General features: G+C 40.5%; 2 protein-coding genes across 3 annotated transcripts; both read right to left on the minus strand.

Moving 5' to 3' along the window:
- Positions 1 to 784: 784 nt before the first annotated feature.
- Positions 785 to 6,594, minus strand: LOC146681556 (gap junction alpha-3 protein-like). Of its 2 annotated transcripts, XM_085448227.1 has the most exons (4): positions 6,526 to 6,594; positions 5,724 to 6,274; positions 1,325 to 1,598; positions 785 to 1,246 (listed from the first exon to the last, which is right to left on the minus strand). In XM_085448227.1, exons 1-4 carry the CDS (start codon positions 6,592 to 6,594, stop codon positions 785 to 787), a joined length of 1,356 nt encoding a protein of 451 aa, XP_085304353.1. The 2 variants fall into 2 exon arrangements, with proteins under 2 accessions (XP_085304353.1, XP_085304352.1); XM_085448226.1 differs by having other exon boundaries at positions 785 to 1,598.
- A 5,983-nt stretch (positions 6,595 to 12,577) lies between these two features.
- On the minus strand, positions 12,578 to 17,639 carry LOC146681557 (gap junction beta-2 protein-like). Its single transcript, XM_085448697.1, has 7 exons — positions 17,598 to 17,639; positions 17,407 to 17,455; positions 16,598 to 16,769; positions 14,796 to 14,948; positions 14,409 to 14,557; positions 14,126 to 14,332; positions 12,578 to 13,980 (listed from the first exon to the last, which is right to left on the minus strand). Exons 3-7 carry the CDS (start codon positions 16,766 to 16,768, stop codon positions 13,893 to 13,895), a joined length of 768 nt encoding a protein of 255 aa, XP_085304823.1. The 5' UTR covers position 16,769; positions 17,407 to 17,455; positions 17,598 to 17,639; the 3' UTR covers positions 12,578 to 13,892.
- Between the last annotated feature and the right edge of the window lie 737 nt (positions 17,640 to 18,376).

Here is an 18,376-nt window from a genome sequence, read left to right on the forward strand (position 1 = left end):
TCACAATAACCTTTCCTTATATGTATTTTTGCTGGCTGTGTGGATATTTTAAGTGTGCAGTTACATTAAATATCATCTAGATTTCTTATCCTGTGTTATTCTTTTGTCAAAGAGGAGTGAGAGAATGGCCAGAGAAGCAGAATTAAGTAGCAGCAAAATTGACTTCTGCATTTCTGTCTTTGTGTCAGTAAACTACTAAAACAATGGATTTGATATGATTAGCTTAAATTGGCTGGGGGTTGTTTTAGTGATACTTTTTCAGTGGGCAATATCATGGCTACAAGAAAATTCCTGAAAACTCTAAGCTGGAATGACAACCATGGCCTGACAGGATTTTTGGTCTTGAAAAAATCTACATACAAAAGATATAGTTTCTTGGTCTATTTAATTTAGCCTCTAAACCTAATAATAAAAAAATAAAATAAAAATAATCTGGATGTTTTTATATGTTTGTAAACGAAAAAAATGGACCCCCATGTGCACAGCCATTACTCTAAACAATTTGAACCTCCTTTGAACTGAAAACTTACACGTTAAGAAACTAATGTGGACATACCCTGATGTTGTCAATATCTATGTAGGGCATCATTTCAGATTCGCAATGCTGACTATAAACTAAGCAGCCAACTCCAGTAGGCATCAGGCTCATGCTGAAGTGCATGCTTAGGTGTGGTTTTATGCTGCAGTGCATATTAAAAGAAAAAAAAAAGCATGTGTAGGCTCTCTCTGAGTATAGAGCATGCATGCATAGTTGGGTAAAAGTGTGAGTGAGTGTGTGTTTTAGCTACACGGCCAGGTCATCGGGGCGAGCTCGTCCACCGCCACTCTTGCTGGCCCGACTTGGCTTGCGGTTGTCTGTCCCCGCAGCAGCAGGAGGCTGATGCATCTCCGCCCTGGTTACCACAGTGAAGTCACTGTGCAGGACCTTAGGTGCTGTGATGACAGCAGTTTCCTCTTTCATTGCCGTCTCCTTTGGCATGAGAGAAGAAAGAGGGGTGTTGCGCGGAAGTGTGGGAAATGCAGATTGCTGCTCCTCTGGTGTTGGGGTCTTTTCCACTTCAGGAGAGGAGGAGGCTGAGGCTGAATTTTTTCCATTCAGATCGTGGACTTCCAGCACCATGTTGTTCCAGTTCTGCTCCATCACCACCAGCTGTCCTTGACTTCCAACACCCACTTTCTCACTGCTGCTATAAAAAGAAGCAGCATCCAACAAGAAGTCGTCTGGGTGGAACGCCGTGTTGTCCATCTTCATCCCAGCAGGCACAGGGGTGGTCGCAGCGTTTAAGGAGGTCACAGCAGGGGAAGACTCTGGTGGGCTGTAGGCCCCTCCCTCAGCTGCCCCGTCTCCCGTCACATTCACGCTGCCAAATGTCGGCAGACAGTCGAGCACCAAAGGAGAGGTCTGCTCAGGGATTGTCTCTGCGTCTGTGGGCTCATCTTCAGCCAGAATCAGTGACTCGCTGTCAGGTGCAAACTCATTGGTGACCCCTCGCTTTACTTTCTTCCAGCCTAGGTGATAGATCTCCAGCAGGTTGAGGACCAAAGAGACACAGGCAACGACCAGCATAAAGATGATGAAGATTGTCTTTTCAGTGGGCCTATGGCAACAGAGGAACAAAAAGAGGTTGTGATTAACAAATCACACCAGTGTATAATAGGAAATGTAACATTAAAAGAAAAAGAAGGAAGAAAATCCAATGTTATTGTTGGATTTCTCATTGTTAAAGCGATAAAGGCTGCAGTGGGAACACTTGGTGATAATCAATTTTAAATAACCCACAAGGGCAAAAATGTTAGTATTTGAACAATTTCTTCATAGACTAAAGTAACTAGCTCCTTACTATTCAATATACTATTTATTCATACTATGTCCTTTTACTTTAGACTCTCTCTGTAAACACAAAATCCTCTTGTGTTAACTGAAATGAACCTTACTGTACTCGCTTGTACACTGTACTTCCAACTGGGTCTCTCTCCTAGAGTAGCTTTGCATGATTGTCAGTTCAAAATAATTCAAAATAATCCTTGAGCCTTTTTGCAGGCCCTAGATTCATCCAGATATTGAAATAAGGCTTCTCTTTAAGCCCTTTGCCTTGATTCATACTGACTGCCACTTACAAACAAAAGATTTGATTTGACCATGCTAAGGTTATCACTATTATTGACATCATACAACATACTAATGTGATACAAACTGTCTGATAATGAGTGTTAAGAGCATTTTGTTTATTTATAAATAAACTGACTTCTGACACTGAAAAGCTTCTTAAAAACAGACCTAATCAGACACTTAAACCACCCTCATTTAGCTCATTATTTCTACCTCTTCCAGGAAAGGAAAGATGATTCGTAATTTGTTTTGTTTTTTTGCCCCTGTGGTATTTAAATACTATTGGGTATCAAAATTCTAGTAATGTGGCAACTAGGGATGGGTACCGGTATCCGGTGCCATGATGGCACCGGTTCTGACATAAACGGTAGTAACCAGACCGAAAAGCAGCGCACATTTCGGTGCTTTATTTCGGTGCTTTTTTTTCCTGAGCTGTGATACGCTTTAGATTCTAGCCAATCATTTTACGTTTCCCAGGATAGTAGGCGGGGCCAGGTACGTACGTTCTTTTAGAGCAGAGCTACAGATTAAAAATGACCAAGGCAAAGCGGTCAAAAGTCTGGCTGTACTTCACAGCAAAATTAGCAAACTCAGCAGCCTGCAACAAGTGCTTTAAGCTGATACTGTGATACTGTCAAAGGAGGTAACACCTCAAATCCGATGAAACACCTGGCGACGCATAGCGTTTTTTTTAAAAGCCGAGAAATGCGCCGTATTTGATAGCTTGCTGTGAGACCTCACACCGAGCACCCTGCGGGTGGGTTACCTGTTATCGGACCCGGAGTTAGCAACATCCCCCAAAAACACGAAGAGGAGAGTCCTGGCCCCTAGCCCTGCCAGTGTAGCAGAAATGATGACGGATGATGATGCAGCAGCCGCCGTTCTTCTCTGCGTGAGTAGCTTAATGTTGTCCGTGTGTAATTTACGTTGAGTAGGCTAACCACGTTATTAAATTAATGCATGTAAGGTGAACTAGCAAACATCATCATAGCTACATGCGGCTGTCTTCTTGTTTGATGGCAGATACTCCCTTCACCCTGGCCAAAAAGGCTAAAATGACCAAAGAAAAAGTGGAAAACAGTTAAACATGAGAGGTTTTTGGACAAAGTTTGTGTTTTTTCCATTGTTTAAGCACTGCTTCCAGCCAAGAGTGATGCCATAAATCCCCTATAGCTGCAGAAAAGGCTAACATTGTTATCTTTTTACAAAAAAACAGCTGAACATGAGAGGTTTTTGGACCAGTTTTGTGTTTTCCATTCTTTACATTCTCTACACTGCAGACTTCTCCCACAATTCCACCCAGTGCTTCCTGCAGAAGTTCTCTGATGACTCTGCAATAGTCGGCCTCATCACTGATGGGGACGACAAGGAGTACAGAGGTCTGACCCAAGACTTTGTGGACTGGTGCCAGCAGAACTACCTCCAGATCAACGCCAGTAAAACCAAGGAACTGGTGGTAGACTTCCGCAGGCACAAGCATTCTCCACTGCAACCACTGAACATCCAAGGTATGGACATTGAGGCTGTGGACAGCTACAGGTACCTTGGTGTTCATCTGAACAATAGACTGGACTGGACTCATAACTCAGACGCCCTCTACAGGAAAGGGCAGAGCAGGCTGTACCTGCTGCGGAGACTCAGGTCGTTTGGAGTGGAGGGCCCACTCCTGAAGACCTTCTATGACTCTGTTGTGGCTTCTGCTATCTTTTATGGCGTGGTCTGCTGGGGCGGCAGCATCTCTGCTGGGGACAGGAAGAGACTGAACAGGGTGATCCGAAGGGCCAGCTCTGTTCTAGGATGCCCTCTGGACCCAGTGGAGGTGGTGAGTGACAGGAGAACGGCGGCTAAGCTGTCATCCCTGTTGGACAACATCTCCCACCCCATGCAGCAGACTGTGACAGCACTGAGCAGCTCCTTCAGTGGGAGACTGCGGCACCCACGGTGTGGGACGGAGAGATTTCGCAGGTCTTTCCTCCCCACTGCTGTCAGACTCCATAATAAAGACTTTAACTGATCAAGCACACACATCCATACATATGCAATAATACTAAGTGCAATAATCCTTTCTGTCATCGTTGTATTTTTACTCAGTTGTATATAGTATTTGTATTTGTATTCTATTTTTATCTTATTGTATATTTATTTTATTTTATTCTACTGTATATAGTATTTTATTCTATTCTGTACAGTTGTGTACTGTATTTATTCTTATTGTATTCTAATTTTTGCCTCATAACTTTTGCACTGTCCACTTCCTGCTGTGACAAAACAAATTTCCCACGTGTGGGACTAATAAAGGTTATCTTATCTTATCTTATCTTAAGCACCGGTTTAAGCACCGTTTAAGCACCGGCACCGTTTCAAAAGTACCGGTTTGGCACCGGTATCGGATAAAACCTAAACGATACCCATCCCTAGTGGCAACCCTGTTGGAGACAGGAATATTAATTGTTGTTTTCTTTCAACTCTTTGAAGCAGTCTATTAGCCACAACACTACAACTGATCAAACTGCAATGCCAGCCAGAATTGCTCTTTTTCATTTAGAAACAAAAGGTCCCACATCGCAGACAGGTCTGGCCCGGATCTGGCATCAAGCTAGCACTTCTGACTGACTGGTGTCATGGCAGGATGTATGTCTACCAGATGTGGGCCAGGTCTGGCAATGATGGCACTATTTATGTTCCTATTTTCCTATTTTAGTTAGAAGACCCAAATGCCATGTTGCAATACTATACTGCTATTGTAGCCAGCGTTTCAAATGCAGGTTTGACAGGTTTGTGAGTGTACACTTTATCCAAAACCTAGTGAGGGTTTACTCATGTTTATCACTACTGATTGGAAGGTTATTGGTTCGATCCCTGGCTCCTCTAGTCTGCATGTCAAGAGTGTGAATGTGTATGAATGTAGTTAGGAAGCACCCAGTTTAGAGAGAGTGTGTGATTGGGTGAATGTGGAGCACTTTGAGTAATCCGGGAGAGTAGTAAAGCATTATCTAAGAATTAGTCCATTCACTGTCTGAACAGAGTTTCGTCATGTTACTTTTGCACTATTATGTTCTGGCACATGTTGTTATTACATGGCTTGATTAAGGTACACATTAGGCTGACATCTGGGGCCAGAGCTGAAACTGTTCTGGGCCAGCACAGGGCCAGCAGTGTGTCTACAACTGGCCCATGGCTGCACACAACTTACACATGGCCCACATACCACAAAGAATGACGGCCCTTTGGTATCCCAGATCTGGTTTGCCAGAGGTAATCCACACAGGGGCCAGCACAGGACCACCAGTGTGTCTGCAACTGGCCTTGTGCTGGCCCATGTGTGGGCCACCTCTTGCAAACCAGATCTGGGCCACCAAAGGGCCGTCATTCTTTGCGGTATGTGGGCCATGTCTAAGCACATTGTGTGGGCCAGATCTGGGCCATACCAATTTTGCTATGTGGGGTGTTGTCTAGACTATTAGTGTTGTACAAGAACATAGAGAGTGATAGACTTAGTAAATATAACTGAGTGACAGGATGTATGTGTAGAGTATAATGAAGAATTATTAAACAGACACAAAGAAAAAAATCTTTGATTGTGATGCAAAACAATAAAACTGAACTTTCTTACCTGGAGATGAAGCAGTCCACAGTATTGGGGCAGGGCCAGCGGCCACATTTATAGAGAGGCCTCAGCTGGAATCCATACAGGAAGTACTGCCCCAGAATGAAACCCACTTCAAACAGAGTCTTGAATATTATGTTGAAGATGTAGGTCCTCAATAATGCCCCGCGTATCCTGATTTTTCCATGTTCGTCACGAATTGGGGGTTTCTCCTTTTTCCCTCCACCATCACCAACTCCATTGTGATAGAGAGGGTCATGGTCATCCTGGTGTCGTCCGGCCTTTCTGAGCTCCTCTTCCCTCTCCCTCCTCTTCTCCTCCATGCGAACAATGTGTAGTACATGGCCCAGGTAGATGAGGGTTGGTGTGGAGACAAAGATGATCTGCAGCACCCAGAAACGGATGTGGGAGATGGGAAATGCCTCGTCATAGCAAACGTTTTCACAACCGGGCTGCTGTGTGTTACAGGTAAAGTCTGATTGCTCGTCACCCCAAACTTCTTCAGCTGCTGCACCCAGCACCAAAATTCGAAAGATGAAGAGGACTGTGAGCCAAACCTGGGTCGGACAAACACGACAGTTAGAAGCACAGTAGTTAGTACTTCCTGGATAATGCAGAGGGTAACTAAAGCTTGTGGTTTCTCCACAGTGTCAGTATGGTCTACCCTTTACCAAACTGAAAACCAGAAAATGTCATCAACAATGTTGGCGTATCAAAAGTTCTATGAAAAGGAAATACAGTGAAAATCATCAAAAGGTAAGCTTAATATGTTTAACAGATCATGTTTTTGTTATCAATAGTCAGTCACCTTTCCAATCACAGTGGAGTGTTCTTGAGCATTCTCCAGCAGTCGCCCTAGAAAACTCCAGTCACCCATGCTTCTCTCAGTTTTCTAGCCTGCAGAGAGACATGAGAGTCTATGGTGAACAACAAAAAGTCAATTAAAGAACAATACCACAGAAAGTCAGTATTTAGGATTTTATCTGAACTTTTATGGCTGATACTGTTTTACCTTGTGTCTCTATGTCTGATTGTAGGTGTCTGTGTGTGTCTGTGTCTCTCATCACAGCAAATCATGTCAGTATGTATCAAAATCTCTGAGGAATGTATACAGCATCTTGTTGAATTCACAAAGAATTAAGCCAGTTCTGAAAATCAGTACTAGCAAGTGTCCTAATCAAGTGTTCGGTGAGTGTATTTTCCAGGACGTTTATGAGGAATCATTCGATCTCTGTCAGTCTGTTTTAGGGCTGAACGATATATCGCATTTGCGATAATATCGCGACATGATCAAGTGCAATTTTCTAACCGCAAAGGCTGCGATTATACTCTGGACATGTCCAAATTCATGGGCTGCATCCTCCTGAGGCCGCATTTGTAGACCGATTACGTCACAGCGACGCGCCGAAGGCTGTCCAAATTACTACCATATCCCAGAATTCATAGCGCGGCCCAGCCAAACTCCAGTTTCCAACAATGGCGGCCGCTACTAAGTTTTAAAATTACTCATACTAATCTTTCTGGGTCACAAAATAAACTTTTAACATATTTTCAGGCGAGAAAGTAGTTGTGTAAACATCAAATATCTGCTCGGTTTATCAAGATATCCCATATTTGCAAAAGTGCTTCGACGTTTTCAGAGGCGTCTGCTACCCACCAGCTCGACAGCTAGCCGGGAGCTCGAGGGTTACTGATGCGGCCGAGAACGGCACAACTCCCGGCACATCATTTTCAGATCACCGCGGAGTTTCGCTGCTCGGGTTAAACGTAATATATAAGTCACTTAGACAACCTAAAAATGTTATTGTTGGGCTTTTTTCAGTGTTTTGTTTGTTCGTGAGTAAATCGGTTTGGCTGAGATTAAAGTTATTAGATTAGATAAAATAAAACTTTATTAATCCCCCGGGTGGGTTCCTCCTTGGTTTTCACACAGCTGACTAAACGTCAAACAGAAAACTTATTAAACAGAAGTATGAGACAGTCGAGAATTTACGCCAGTGTCTGGTTATATTTTAGATAGCAAGAAGCAGAGGGCCGAGTTTATTAAACTCCACCGAGACAGCGGTGACGCTAATCAGAACTAGCCTTCTGATTCAGAAGGCTAGACCGTCCAATTTCACGCCTTTAAATTTTAAAGGCGTGTTTGTGTGTGTGTTTATACAATTGCTATTATGTTTGCACTTTATGTGTAATGTTACTGACTGCAGAGATCAGTAAGATGTGTGTATTTTTTATTTATTTAATATTATTTTTTAATTGAATGACTGTCTAGTAGTTCACAGATGTCGAAAAACTGAGTGTGGTAAAGCCACTGATTTTTTTTATGTATATTTCTGCAATCTGCACATTGTACTGACTTTCATTTTAATGTTTACACCAGGGTTCCTTGTCAGCACTTTATGCTCAGATGTTTGTAAGCTAAAAATAAACTATTGTGTATGTTCAAATATACTGTTGTGATTGAAGAAGTTAAATAAAAATGTCAGTCATCAATTCATGCATCACCTCATGTCATCATAACAGAGGTCTGTCTTCCAGGAAAGAACAGTTTAAAATTAATGTAATATAGTATTGGCCATACTATATGATGTATTGCTTGTCTTTGTTTAATAATACAGAAGACAAAGACCTTAAAAAATAATCGCATATTGCATCGCAATCGCAATATTGGGGCAAAAAATCGCAATTAGATTATTTTCCATAATCGTTCAGCCCTAGTCTGTTTCCCTTTTTTCTTATGCCAAACATTCGCTTCCTCTTCCTGTAATCAGTTTGACACTTCTTTTCCATGAAACATAAAAAACTAGCATTGTTCCATTTTTAGTCTGTGTCAAACACAGACTAGAGAGTCCTAATGAGATCTAACGGCCAGTTCATCTATAAACTCTTTAGCCTAGAAACTTTTGAAAGTATTCATCTAAGCCACAGTTATTCATATATTTAGTTCAATACAATTAAATTTTATTTATATCTCAACAGTAATTGTCTCAAGGGGCTTTATATTATAAGGTAAAGACCTTACAATATAAAGGCTATCATCATCAAAAACAAAATTCTTTGATATTCTGAAATATTGCTTCATATAAACGAGTGCTGTTAATACTTACCAACAAAATAACTGCATGAACATCTCAAGCAGTATCTTGCCTTACAATACCTAGAAATATCTTCTTTTACCATTTAAACCTTGGTGTTTCACTGTGAAATTTTACAAAAACTTGGCTGCTGCCCAAAAAGCTCTTTTCAACTGAGCACAGAAAGCATAACTACTTTCGAACTTCAATGCTAAAATCAAGAAGAGAAAAGACTTCAAAATAAAATTTCAAATAAGTTGGATTGTTTTGAAAAAAAAAAAAGACAAATTAAGCTGACTTACTAAAATATTGTTGTGTTGTCAGTGATAAATCCATCGACCAGAAATCAGAACAAAAACTATATCTGGAAGGAAGACACAAAATGCTTTGTATTAGCTTTTTGGGCTCATCATCATACAGACATCACACAAAAAAGGATACAGAGCTTTTTGATGCTGATGCCAATATGAATCTTTTTTTTAACCAGAAACATTTTAGTGCACAGTAGGTACAAATGATGCCATATACTTATAGTATGGCATCGGAAAGGGTCTTGTTACTCCTCACCTGATGCTAGGATTAGTACCAGTGCTAAGAACTGTCCAAATTTTTTAAACAGTTCAGATATTTTAAATTATCAATCACACAGGTCTATAGAGTGATAACTTCAAAATTAATTCTGCAGCATGATGAAAACCCCAGAAACATAGCATAAGACATAAAGAACTAGCTAAATTGAGTCCGGCAGCGAATGGTATGACCTTTCAGAGCATTCTCATTCCCAACATGTAGCATAACTACGATTTGTCACGTCCCATGGCATCTCAAAGGTAACCTTCCGCATCCCTATGATACGCTCCGGATTGTGGATGGAATCCAAAAGAATGATGCTCGCGGAGGTAACACACATTCCAGCTGTGTATTCCAGCCCTAACCGTAACCTTAACCCTAACCATAACCATATCAGATAGTGTTTTCCAAAGCGATGCATGATCAGATGTGTAGATTCATTCCAAACAGTTCTCGTGCCTCCGAAAGCTTAACATACCGACAACTTATCTCATAGTGTCGGTATGTTACGTTTTGGGATGAGAATGTGTTGGATCTTCACAGAGTCCAGGTTTTAGCTTCATAGATTCCATGTGGAATTACATGAAAAAGGAGAAAGAGGTTCCACAGAGGACCCGGAACAGTCAAGTACTCTGAACAAAGTGTACTACTAAGAACTGGTAGCTGCAGTTTAAAAGCGCTCATTTATCACTACTTTGATTTAATTTCACTCTTTTTTCTTCATCTGACATTTTGGTGCAATCCAATGCTCACAGTAGCACTGCATGTGTCTGATTGTTTGATAGTTATTCCATGGTATACATTTGCTTTTGGATGTGCCAAATTTGTGTGTACTTGCATTGGTATGTGTGTGTGATGCGAGACTGGCTGGTTAGTGGACAATGGCTGGCCATCTGTGAGAAGTGAAGTGAGTGAATAACAGGTTGTCGCTGTTGAATGCCGGACTCATCACATCCCAGGAATGCTGATGGGGGCAAATGTTTGCCTGGGATTCCCTGATATGAACGCACACAAACATATACACGCATTCTAAAGTTTCAGCAGTGTTCTGTACTCCTGCATACTGTGTAACTTACTTCCAAAATAAAATGTAAATCCAGGAATTTGTGTCTGATGAGAGGTAGGTCAACTGAGTAAAAGAAAAAGAGAAAGAGAGAGAACGGAAGCTCCATAGACAGAAAGGAAATATCGTGGTCTTGATTTAACTGTGTTCTTAAAAAACTGCTTAGAAACACAAATAAATAAATAACAAAGACTTTTCAGATGTCTTACACGTGAAACATATTCTCAAATGACAAATGGCTACTAATTCACCAGTCTAACGGTGGTATGTGTACATGTACATGATGTGTTGACGTGATGAAATACCATCGGCCATGGCAGACAATAGGGAAGCTGCCAGATGGATATTGTTCTGGCTGCTGTGTGCTTTTGATGGATCAGAGGTCTTTGTGCTAAAACAGCCCAAACAGTTAACTCCTGGCCTGCCATTTGCACAACGAAATCCGAAAATATGCACAGTCACAATAAAAGACAATTCTGTTCATTACTCAGTTAATCAACTACCTTAGTGTATATCCAGAAACTTGAGAAGACCGTGCTCAGTGTTTAAGCAATTAGTTTCACATGGTGTGGAATAGTACTGAAGATGATTAAATGCAGTTTGCTTTTAAGAAAAGATATTTTTGATACATATATTAAAAATGTAAATGTATGTCTAAAAGTGCCATTCCAAAAATGTGGAAAGAGTTTCTAACTGTACACACAAGTGAATAAATGGGCCCAAAGTTGCCTAAGATACTAAAAGTACAAAACAAATTTTTTTTTAAAGTGTGCAAAGATTTATAGAATGGCACACAGCATCTAAAGAGAGTATGGAAATAATCAATTCAGCAGCTGGTTGGCTGGTTAGGAGCAGCAACTTATTTCCTCCATTTACTACAGCAAGTCACACAGTACAATTCCAACAAGCAGAAAAACTACAGGAAGGTTCTTCCTTTCGTGGTAACATTAGACAGTGTGTCTCCTATACAAAAGATAAACAACTAGCAATGGTTGCATTTAAATATCCATCAAAACTAAAATGTAAGCTTCCCTACAGTTGACCTCAAATTTATTTAAAAACAAAAAAACAGTCCTACCGCCTGTTTTCCATTAGTTTCTTGTCCATGGCTCTTTAAAAAAAACTTATTTTTTAACTAAAGTATCAAAATCTAGCCTAAGACCCCACAAAATGCATTCTTTTTTCCCAAAGATTATTTAAGCCTGGACGATATTGGTTTGGATTTGTGGCTTCCTGTCTGCCGTCTTTCCCACATGGATGTGAACGCATCATGAGAGGTGCTGATAATCCAGCAGGTGGAAAGATGATAATGCCTCTTCCCTCCCACTTCAACCTCCAGCATCACTCTACGGTGACCCTGCTTACCGCGTTTCTTCTCTTCTTTTTTCTTTTAGTCCCACGGAGGTTCTCGGGGCAACCAAGAGAAGATTGGGCAGATTGATAGAAGGGAGAAGGGAGGGAGAGAGACACAGAGAGAGCAATACACAGAGTAACAGAGAGAGAAAGTTAACAACAAAAAAGGAGGGAAAAAGAAAAGAAGAATACGCGAGGCTAGTCTAGTCTAAAAAAAAGGGCGCGTGTGGAACCTGTCCCGCGAAGGCGAAGCACAGCGGCTGCGTCCCGCGTGGCCAAGGCCATCCGCCACTGTCAAACATTGGTGTCCCCGTGCAAGGGGCGCAGGAGGGGGGTGGTAAGGGGAAGGCGCGCGTTTGAGTGCGCGCGCGTGTATATGTGGTGTAACGCAACTATCACATTCCTGACCAGACAAAAATTTTCTTTAACAACTTCTGTTAAGGGAAAAATAAATATTTGGATTGTTCCTTGTTGCAGTATGAGGTAAAACACCCTCTGGGTATTAGCTAATAACTTACTAGCTTTTTTACTGTCATTACAAATAAACATCAATATGGAAGATTACTGATGTCAAAAATGGAGAAATCAGAAAAAAACAGACAAAAATTGAAGTGTAAAAGTAAGCTCATCTTTCTACAAGTTCTTCATATTGCAACAGTTTTTAGCCCCCAAAAGGAATTTACATGTTAAAGTGTTACATTACATGAGTGTTACATACATGACATTTAGTTACAAGTAAATTACATTCATTTACAAAGATGATATTTTAAATGAAATTTAAAAGAATAGACGCATTAAACACCATCAAGTTTTAATAATAAAAGATACAGGATAACAGAAATTAAACACAACAAAATACAAATGTAAAGACAAAATATAAGAAGCAGAAAACACAGAAACTAAAATCAGTTATCCCAAGCTTAGTACAGACATGAAAATCTTGCAGCAATAGTCAGCCGTGTGGCCAAGCTTAATATGGCCCAGAGCGCCAGTGTACAATAAAATGAATTCTATCCACCCAATGACAGCCTTATAATTAAACACTGACATATAGCCCATTTTCACATCTTTTAAACAGAAAAGACTACCTCAGTATTCATGTGAGATTAAGTGATTCATAGTATAAATGTTGACTGCAATAAATGTGAAAAGTAGAGTGATAAATAACATCCACAGTCTTAGGAATGCAGGCAGAGACAAATAAATTATAAATGTCACTGTATCTTTTTTAAAAACCTTTTTTCACTCCAAAATGTTGCAAAGTTTTTTCTTTTTCTGTAAAAGAAAACAAGTTTTTTGTTGTTGCTTCTTAACAACTACAAAGAATGGGGTGACACCATCTATTCACCTATGTTATCACTTAGTTTTGTGTCACCCAAAAAAAGTCCCTCTGGGTAGGGGAAGGAATTGTTGCAGACCTGTTTGCTCACCAGCAGGGGTCAGCAGAGTACAGTATCTCATTACAGAACAAAAGAATTCATGGGTTTGTCTTTTTCATTCCTTTAAAAACAAACATCATAAATATCATAAGAATAAACTACATAACCAGTCAAATGAAAAGAAGATTAAATGTTATCTGGAGACTTTTTGCATTCAATTAATTATTATGAAAAATACAACTTTTTGTAAATATTTGTACATCAGTGGCTTTTCATCAGGACCTTTCAATCAGGACAAGGCCCAGGGGTTGGGGACTGCTGCTTTACATTACTGCCTTCTTGTGGTCTGCTTGCTTTGTACTCATAGGAAATTGTAGCTGTCCCCATTTTTTTCTTTCTACAAACAATTTATAGAACATGATTCTGGACATTGAACAGAATAAAAAGTATTTAAAATGACTTCAACATTAAACACATGTAGTTAAATGCACATGATGTATTTATATTTTTATTTGTTAAACAGCTTATCTACATACAACCTCATTTAACATGAAAGTATAGTTTTAAGATGCTAACATCCTCTCCACCCCTTGATTTTCTATAGATTATCATTGAAAATGTCCAATTTGTGAGTTGTATTTACATTTATGATTCTCACACATGCATTATATCTCTAAAATGACAATGTTTTTATCAGTTTCTTCTCCACCCTCCGTCTTCTAGCTACATTTCAAAATCAGGTTGAAACAAGTGACTTCTGGTTAGTCCTGATCCGCATCTTCTCTCTGCTGCCTAATTTCCTCTCCTTCTGATCACAGAGACCCCTACAAGAAAAAATAAATAAATTATATATAATATAAAGAAGTGCATGTGGAATGCACAGCTTAAAACTTAAAAACAAAAATAATGCACAAAAGAATTGCGTCAATCAGCTGATTAATCACCTGACTGTCTGATTAATACTATTACCTAGAGACAGCCTTGATGACAAGATATACAAGTTCAGCCATGTTAAGGACCATGCAGATAGATGAGGTAGTGGCCATGAAAACAGTGAAGATGGTTTTCTCAGTTGGACGTGAGATGAAGCAGTCCACCAGGTTAGGACATGGCCATTGATCACATTGCACCAGCCGTGGCATCTGGAAACCATCGTACACCACATACAGAGCATACCTGGAGACACAGATATCGTACCATCAAACCAAAACAGCCATGTGAGACTGACGGAAAAAGGAAGCACTGATCTTACATGAATCCTGCTTCAAACAGCAGCCTGAACACCAGGCTGCAGGCATATGTCCACCAGAGGGCACCAGCTATTGGGAGCCTCCGCTTTTTCAGAGTCTCTAACTCCTCATCTTGGCCCTTTGCACTGAGAAACCCAGCTCTACCAGGACTCTGTCGCACAGGATGAGATCATTTGAGCACTCAAAGAGCTTTCTACTACAAGTCTCATTCACCCAAACACACACATTCATACATGCCTAAGTGCCTTTTTATCTAATATTAACTTACACACACTGATTGATGCATTGGGGGCAAATTAGGTCTCTGTCACAGCTGCCCCAAATGACATCATCATTTTGTCTGTCATCACGATGACTTTGCCGTAATCATAATAAAACAATGCACACACCTGAAGGAGCTTCCTCTTATCTCTGTGGTTACGATAGGCCACATACATGGCAACCAGGAGTGTTGGCGTGGAGACAAAGACAAGCTGAAGACACCAGAGACGGATGTGGGACACAGGAAAGAACTGATCATAGCAGACGTTTTCACAGCCAGGCTGAGGGAAAAACAAACCAACCATGATCGTCACAATTATGACAACATCAGTGTATAGTTACTAGACCCTGTGTACGAGAAAATGCTAACTTCCTGGTTTGAGACCGGATGTGGGGTTGTACATTTCCGGTAGCTTTACTTTGCGGTCAATCGCTACTGCGAAGATATACTCCAAAATCATGTCCAAAACTCAAAAACGGAAAGATCGCGTTAAGTTACAAAGAGCAGAAGGTGGGAACACTCACCACTGTTGTGTCATAAAAAATCGAATGATCAATTTTGACGTTTAAAGAGTTTAGATTGATCAGTTGTTTACATCACTCAACACAAGCAGAACTGCATTACTGCATGCAGAAGACACATCGTCCACATTCAGAAGCACATCTCTGTATAGTGACAGTTATTATGATTTAAACAGGCAAATGTTCAGCATTCAAACTACAGGTGAAGAATAGTCAAACCAGATGTTTCCCTGTTATGTCGATATCAGCTAGTCAAGTACACACCTACACAGCATGTCAACAAACCGTGAAAAAAAGCCACACAAAAAATGAACGATTGCTGGTAAGGGTTTCTATACATTAGTATTTACGATGGGTATGTTGTGACTTACCTTCACAATTACAGTGGTCCCTCGCTAATAACCCCGTTCACCTTTCACCTCGCTGTTTCGCGGATTTTTTAGTGCAAGTTTGCATGCTTATTTTTACATCACATTGTGTCCTGCGTCCTGATCGCTGCAGACAATCTCCTCCGTGACGTCTCTCCTGTACAGTACAGAATCGCTGCATCGATCGCTAGCAGTGTGACTCTGAAGTGCAGAACTGTATGTCAACAATGTCCACAAAACGTTTTGCACCTTCAAAACATAAAATTGGCTACTTGATTTCACCTATCGCCGGTTATTTTTTAGAACATAACACCCACGATAAACGAGGGACAGCTGAGAAATATAACATTTGAATCCCTTTTCTCTTTTGCTCTGAGGCGCGGGGGAAAAATATCAACAAGTCGATGAACATCATTTACAGATATATTGGGTAAATGCCCAAGACATCTAGAGAAATGTAAATCGCCGCTTGATTCATTCACTTGCTTAACTTGTTTTGGACCGTAAACAAGGCGCGAATAGGACACCGGAAACAGGGTTAGGGTTAGGGTTAGGGATGAACCTGTTTTTGCCTTCAGAACTGTCTTAATTCTTCGTGGCACCAATTCAACAAAGAGCTCGAAACACTCCTCTGATACTGCGGTCCATGCCATCACTCAGCTGTCGTTTAAACTTGTCACAGAGTCTCCGTTTCCTGGCTGACAGGAGTGGCGCCCGACACAATAAAAGCACAATAAAAATATTAAGTGGTGATAGATAGTGACTACTTTTTAGATTATTAATACTTTATGTAGTATAAAACTTTACAGTATAACTTTGAAGTCAGTTCTTAGACAGGAAACCAGTGGAGAGAAGCCATCTATTAAAACCAGTGAGAAGAGTAGATTCTGTATTCTTCGAGAACTAGGGGTGAGAGAATGATTCTTTGAGCTGCAGAATTCAAGCTCAGACAATAAAACCCAAATCTTATTTTAACAAATAAGTGTCATTATAACTTACATCCCATGTGTGGATCGGATGTAAAAATGGACACGTCCTACCTGCAATGTGTTACAGGTGAAGTCAGACTGCTCGTCCCCCCAGACGCTCTCCGCGGCAACAACCAGCACCATGACCCGGAAAATAAAAAGCACAGAGAGCCAGATTTTACCCAGGCTGGTGGCATGACGGTTCGCCCCGACCAACTGAGTGTACAGAGCGGGCCAAGACATCCTGGGGGAAAGGACAGTGACAAGGGAATGGGAATGCTTGCACTACAGAACAGGGATTCATCAGCATACTCGTTTGCATTTCTTGTCATTACACGGTCGTGTTTATCTGCTACTTTTACAGCCTCTACACGTCTGACACATGGACACCGATTTCAGATTTCAGATTTACAAGGAAGTCAGTGGCAAACGATGAAAGCAGAGACCGTCGCTGAACAAAAGACGAGTTTGAAAGAGGACGGGATGAAAAGGAATGAAAGTGAGAGGAGGAGGGGAGAAGGTCCACTGCCAGCATTCATGTGAACTGATGAACCTCTCTGCCCACTGTGGACTGTACTGAACCGAGCCCACTCATCTAAAAGCACACTGAAACACACTGTACAAGCACACTGCTGCGGTTCTCACTGAGCTTCACTGTTCACACTCGGTCACTGATTGGTTCATTCATATTTTTTAGATGATGTGTACTTGCACTGAAAGAACCTGGGATATACTTCACATGTCATGCTTATTTAGAGGTTTGTTTCTAGCTGGAGATGTTTTGTCGTAAAGTAAAAACAGAAATTCTGATAAAAACTGGAAGCAACTTTTACCAAAATGAATTAAGATTAACTTTTGTTTTGTCTTTGTTGTTTTCTTACCTTGTGTCTTCAGTGTCAGGATGTCTCCATGAAAGTATTCCACATGATCCTTTTCAGTATGAAAGCGCGCACACACACACACACACACACACACACACACACACACACACACACACACACACACACACAGCCTGTTGTTGCATCAGTCACATTTAAAAGAAAATCTCAGTCTAAGAAACTAAAACACAAACCTGCAGCTCCTGCTTTCTTTGCATGAAATCAAAGATGTGCCTCTCAGTGTGAAGTGAGACAGGATGATGTCTGATAGCTTCCTGTGATGACTTTCAAAATAAAACAACACAGCGCAGATTGTGCATTTTAGGAGGAAGAGATAACAGAGAGGAGAAATACAGATAATATTTTTAGCAGAAATGTAGCAACAAGAAAAACTCTGGATTGTGACAAGAAGCACTCTGAGAGTTTTGTTATTTGCTCTGTTAAAACCCATTTTAAAAGGCTTGACATAATTTTGAAATATTTTTATGTGGATATAACGCATTAATTTCATTACTTAGTAAAATCAGTTTTTTTGTTTAGGAATCAATGTCAAATTTAAAATGTTTTTGATCACAACCTTATATTGTTTTCAACAAAAACCTTATTTAGGAACATTGTGCAAGGATATTCATATTGTTACATATTTAACTGATCATAGCCTGTTATTGTAATTTACAGGGTGGGCCATTTATATGGATACACCGTAATAACATGGGAATGGTTGGTGATATTAAAGTCCTGTTTGTGGCACATTAGTATATGTGAGGGGGGCAAACTCCTCAAGATGGGTGGTGACCATGGTGGCCATTTAGAAGTCGGCCATCTTGGATACAACTTTTGTTTTTTTCAATAGGAAGAGGGCCATGGGACACATCAAACGTATGGGTAATGTCACAAGAAAAACAATGGTGTGCTTGGTTTCAACGTAACTTTATTCTTTCATGAGTTATTTACAAGTTTCTCTTTGTTCACA

The sequence above is a fragment of the Copadichromis virginalis genome, linkage group LG23 (assembly GCF_057382275.1).
Source record: "Copadichromis virginalis isolate Kocher_CV1m ecotype Utaka linkage group LG23, C_Virginalis_male_GT1.1, whole genome shotgun sequence".
Taxonomy (NCBI): domain Eukaryota; kingdom Metazoa; phylum Chordata; class Actinopteri; order Cichliformes; family Cichlidae; genus Copadichromis; species Copadichromis virginalis.

Bases quoted from the DNA above. Each gene is read 5' to 3' on its own strand.
- LOC146681556 (XM_085448226.1), bottom strand. From the start codon at position 6,594: ATGGGTGACTGGAGTTTTCTAGGGCGACTGCTGGAGAATGCTCAAGAA. The intron at 6,275-6,525 runs GTGACTGACTAT...TGTCCGACCCAG, and splicing joins ACTCCACTGTGATTGGAAAG to GTTTGGCTCACAGTCCTCTT. The intron at 1,599-5,723 runs GTAAGAAAGTTC...CTGTTGCCATAG, and splicing joins GTGGACTGCTTCATCTCCAG to GCCCACTGAAAAGACAATCT.
- LOC146681557 (XM_085448697.1), bottom strand. From the start codon at position 16,768: ATGTCTTGGCCCGCTCTGTACACTCAGTTGGTCGGGGCGAACCGTCAT. The intron at 14,949-16,597 runs GTAGGACGTGTC...TTTTTCCCTCAG, and splicing joins TCACCTGTAACACATTGCAG to CCTGGCTGTGAAAACGTCTG. The intron at 13,981-14,125 runs GTAATAGTATTA...TTTTTCTTGTAG, and splicing joins GTCATCAAGGCTGTCTCTAG to GGGTCTCTGTGATCAGAAGG.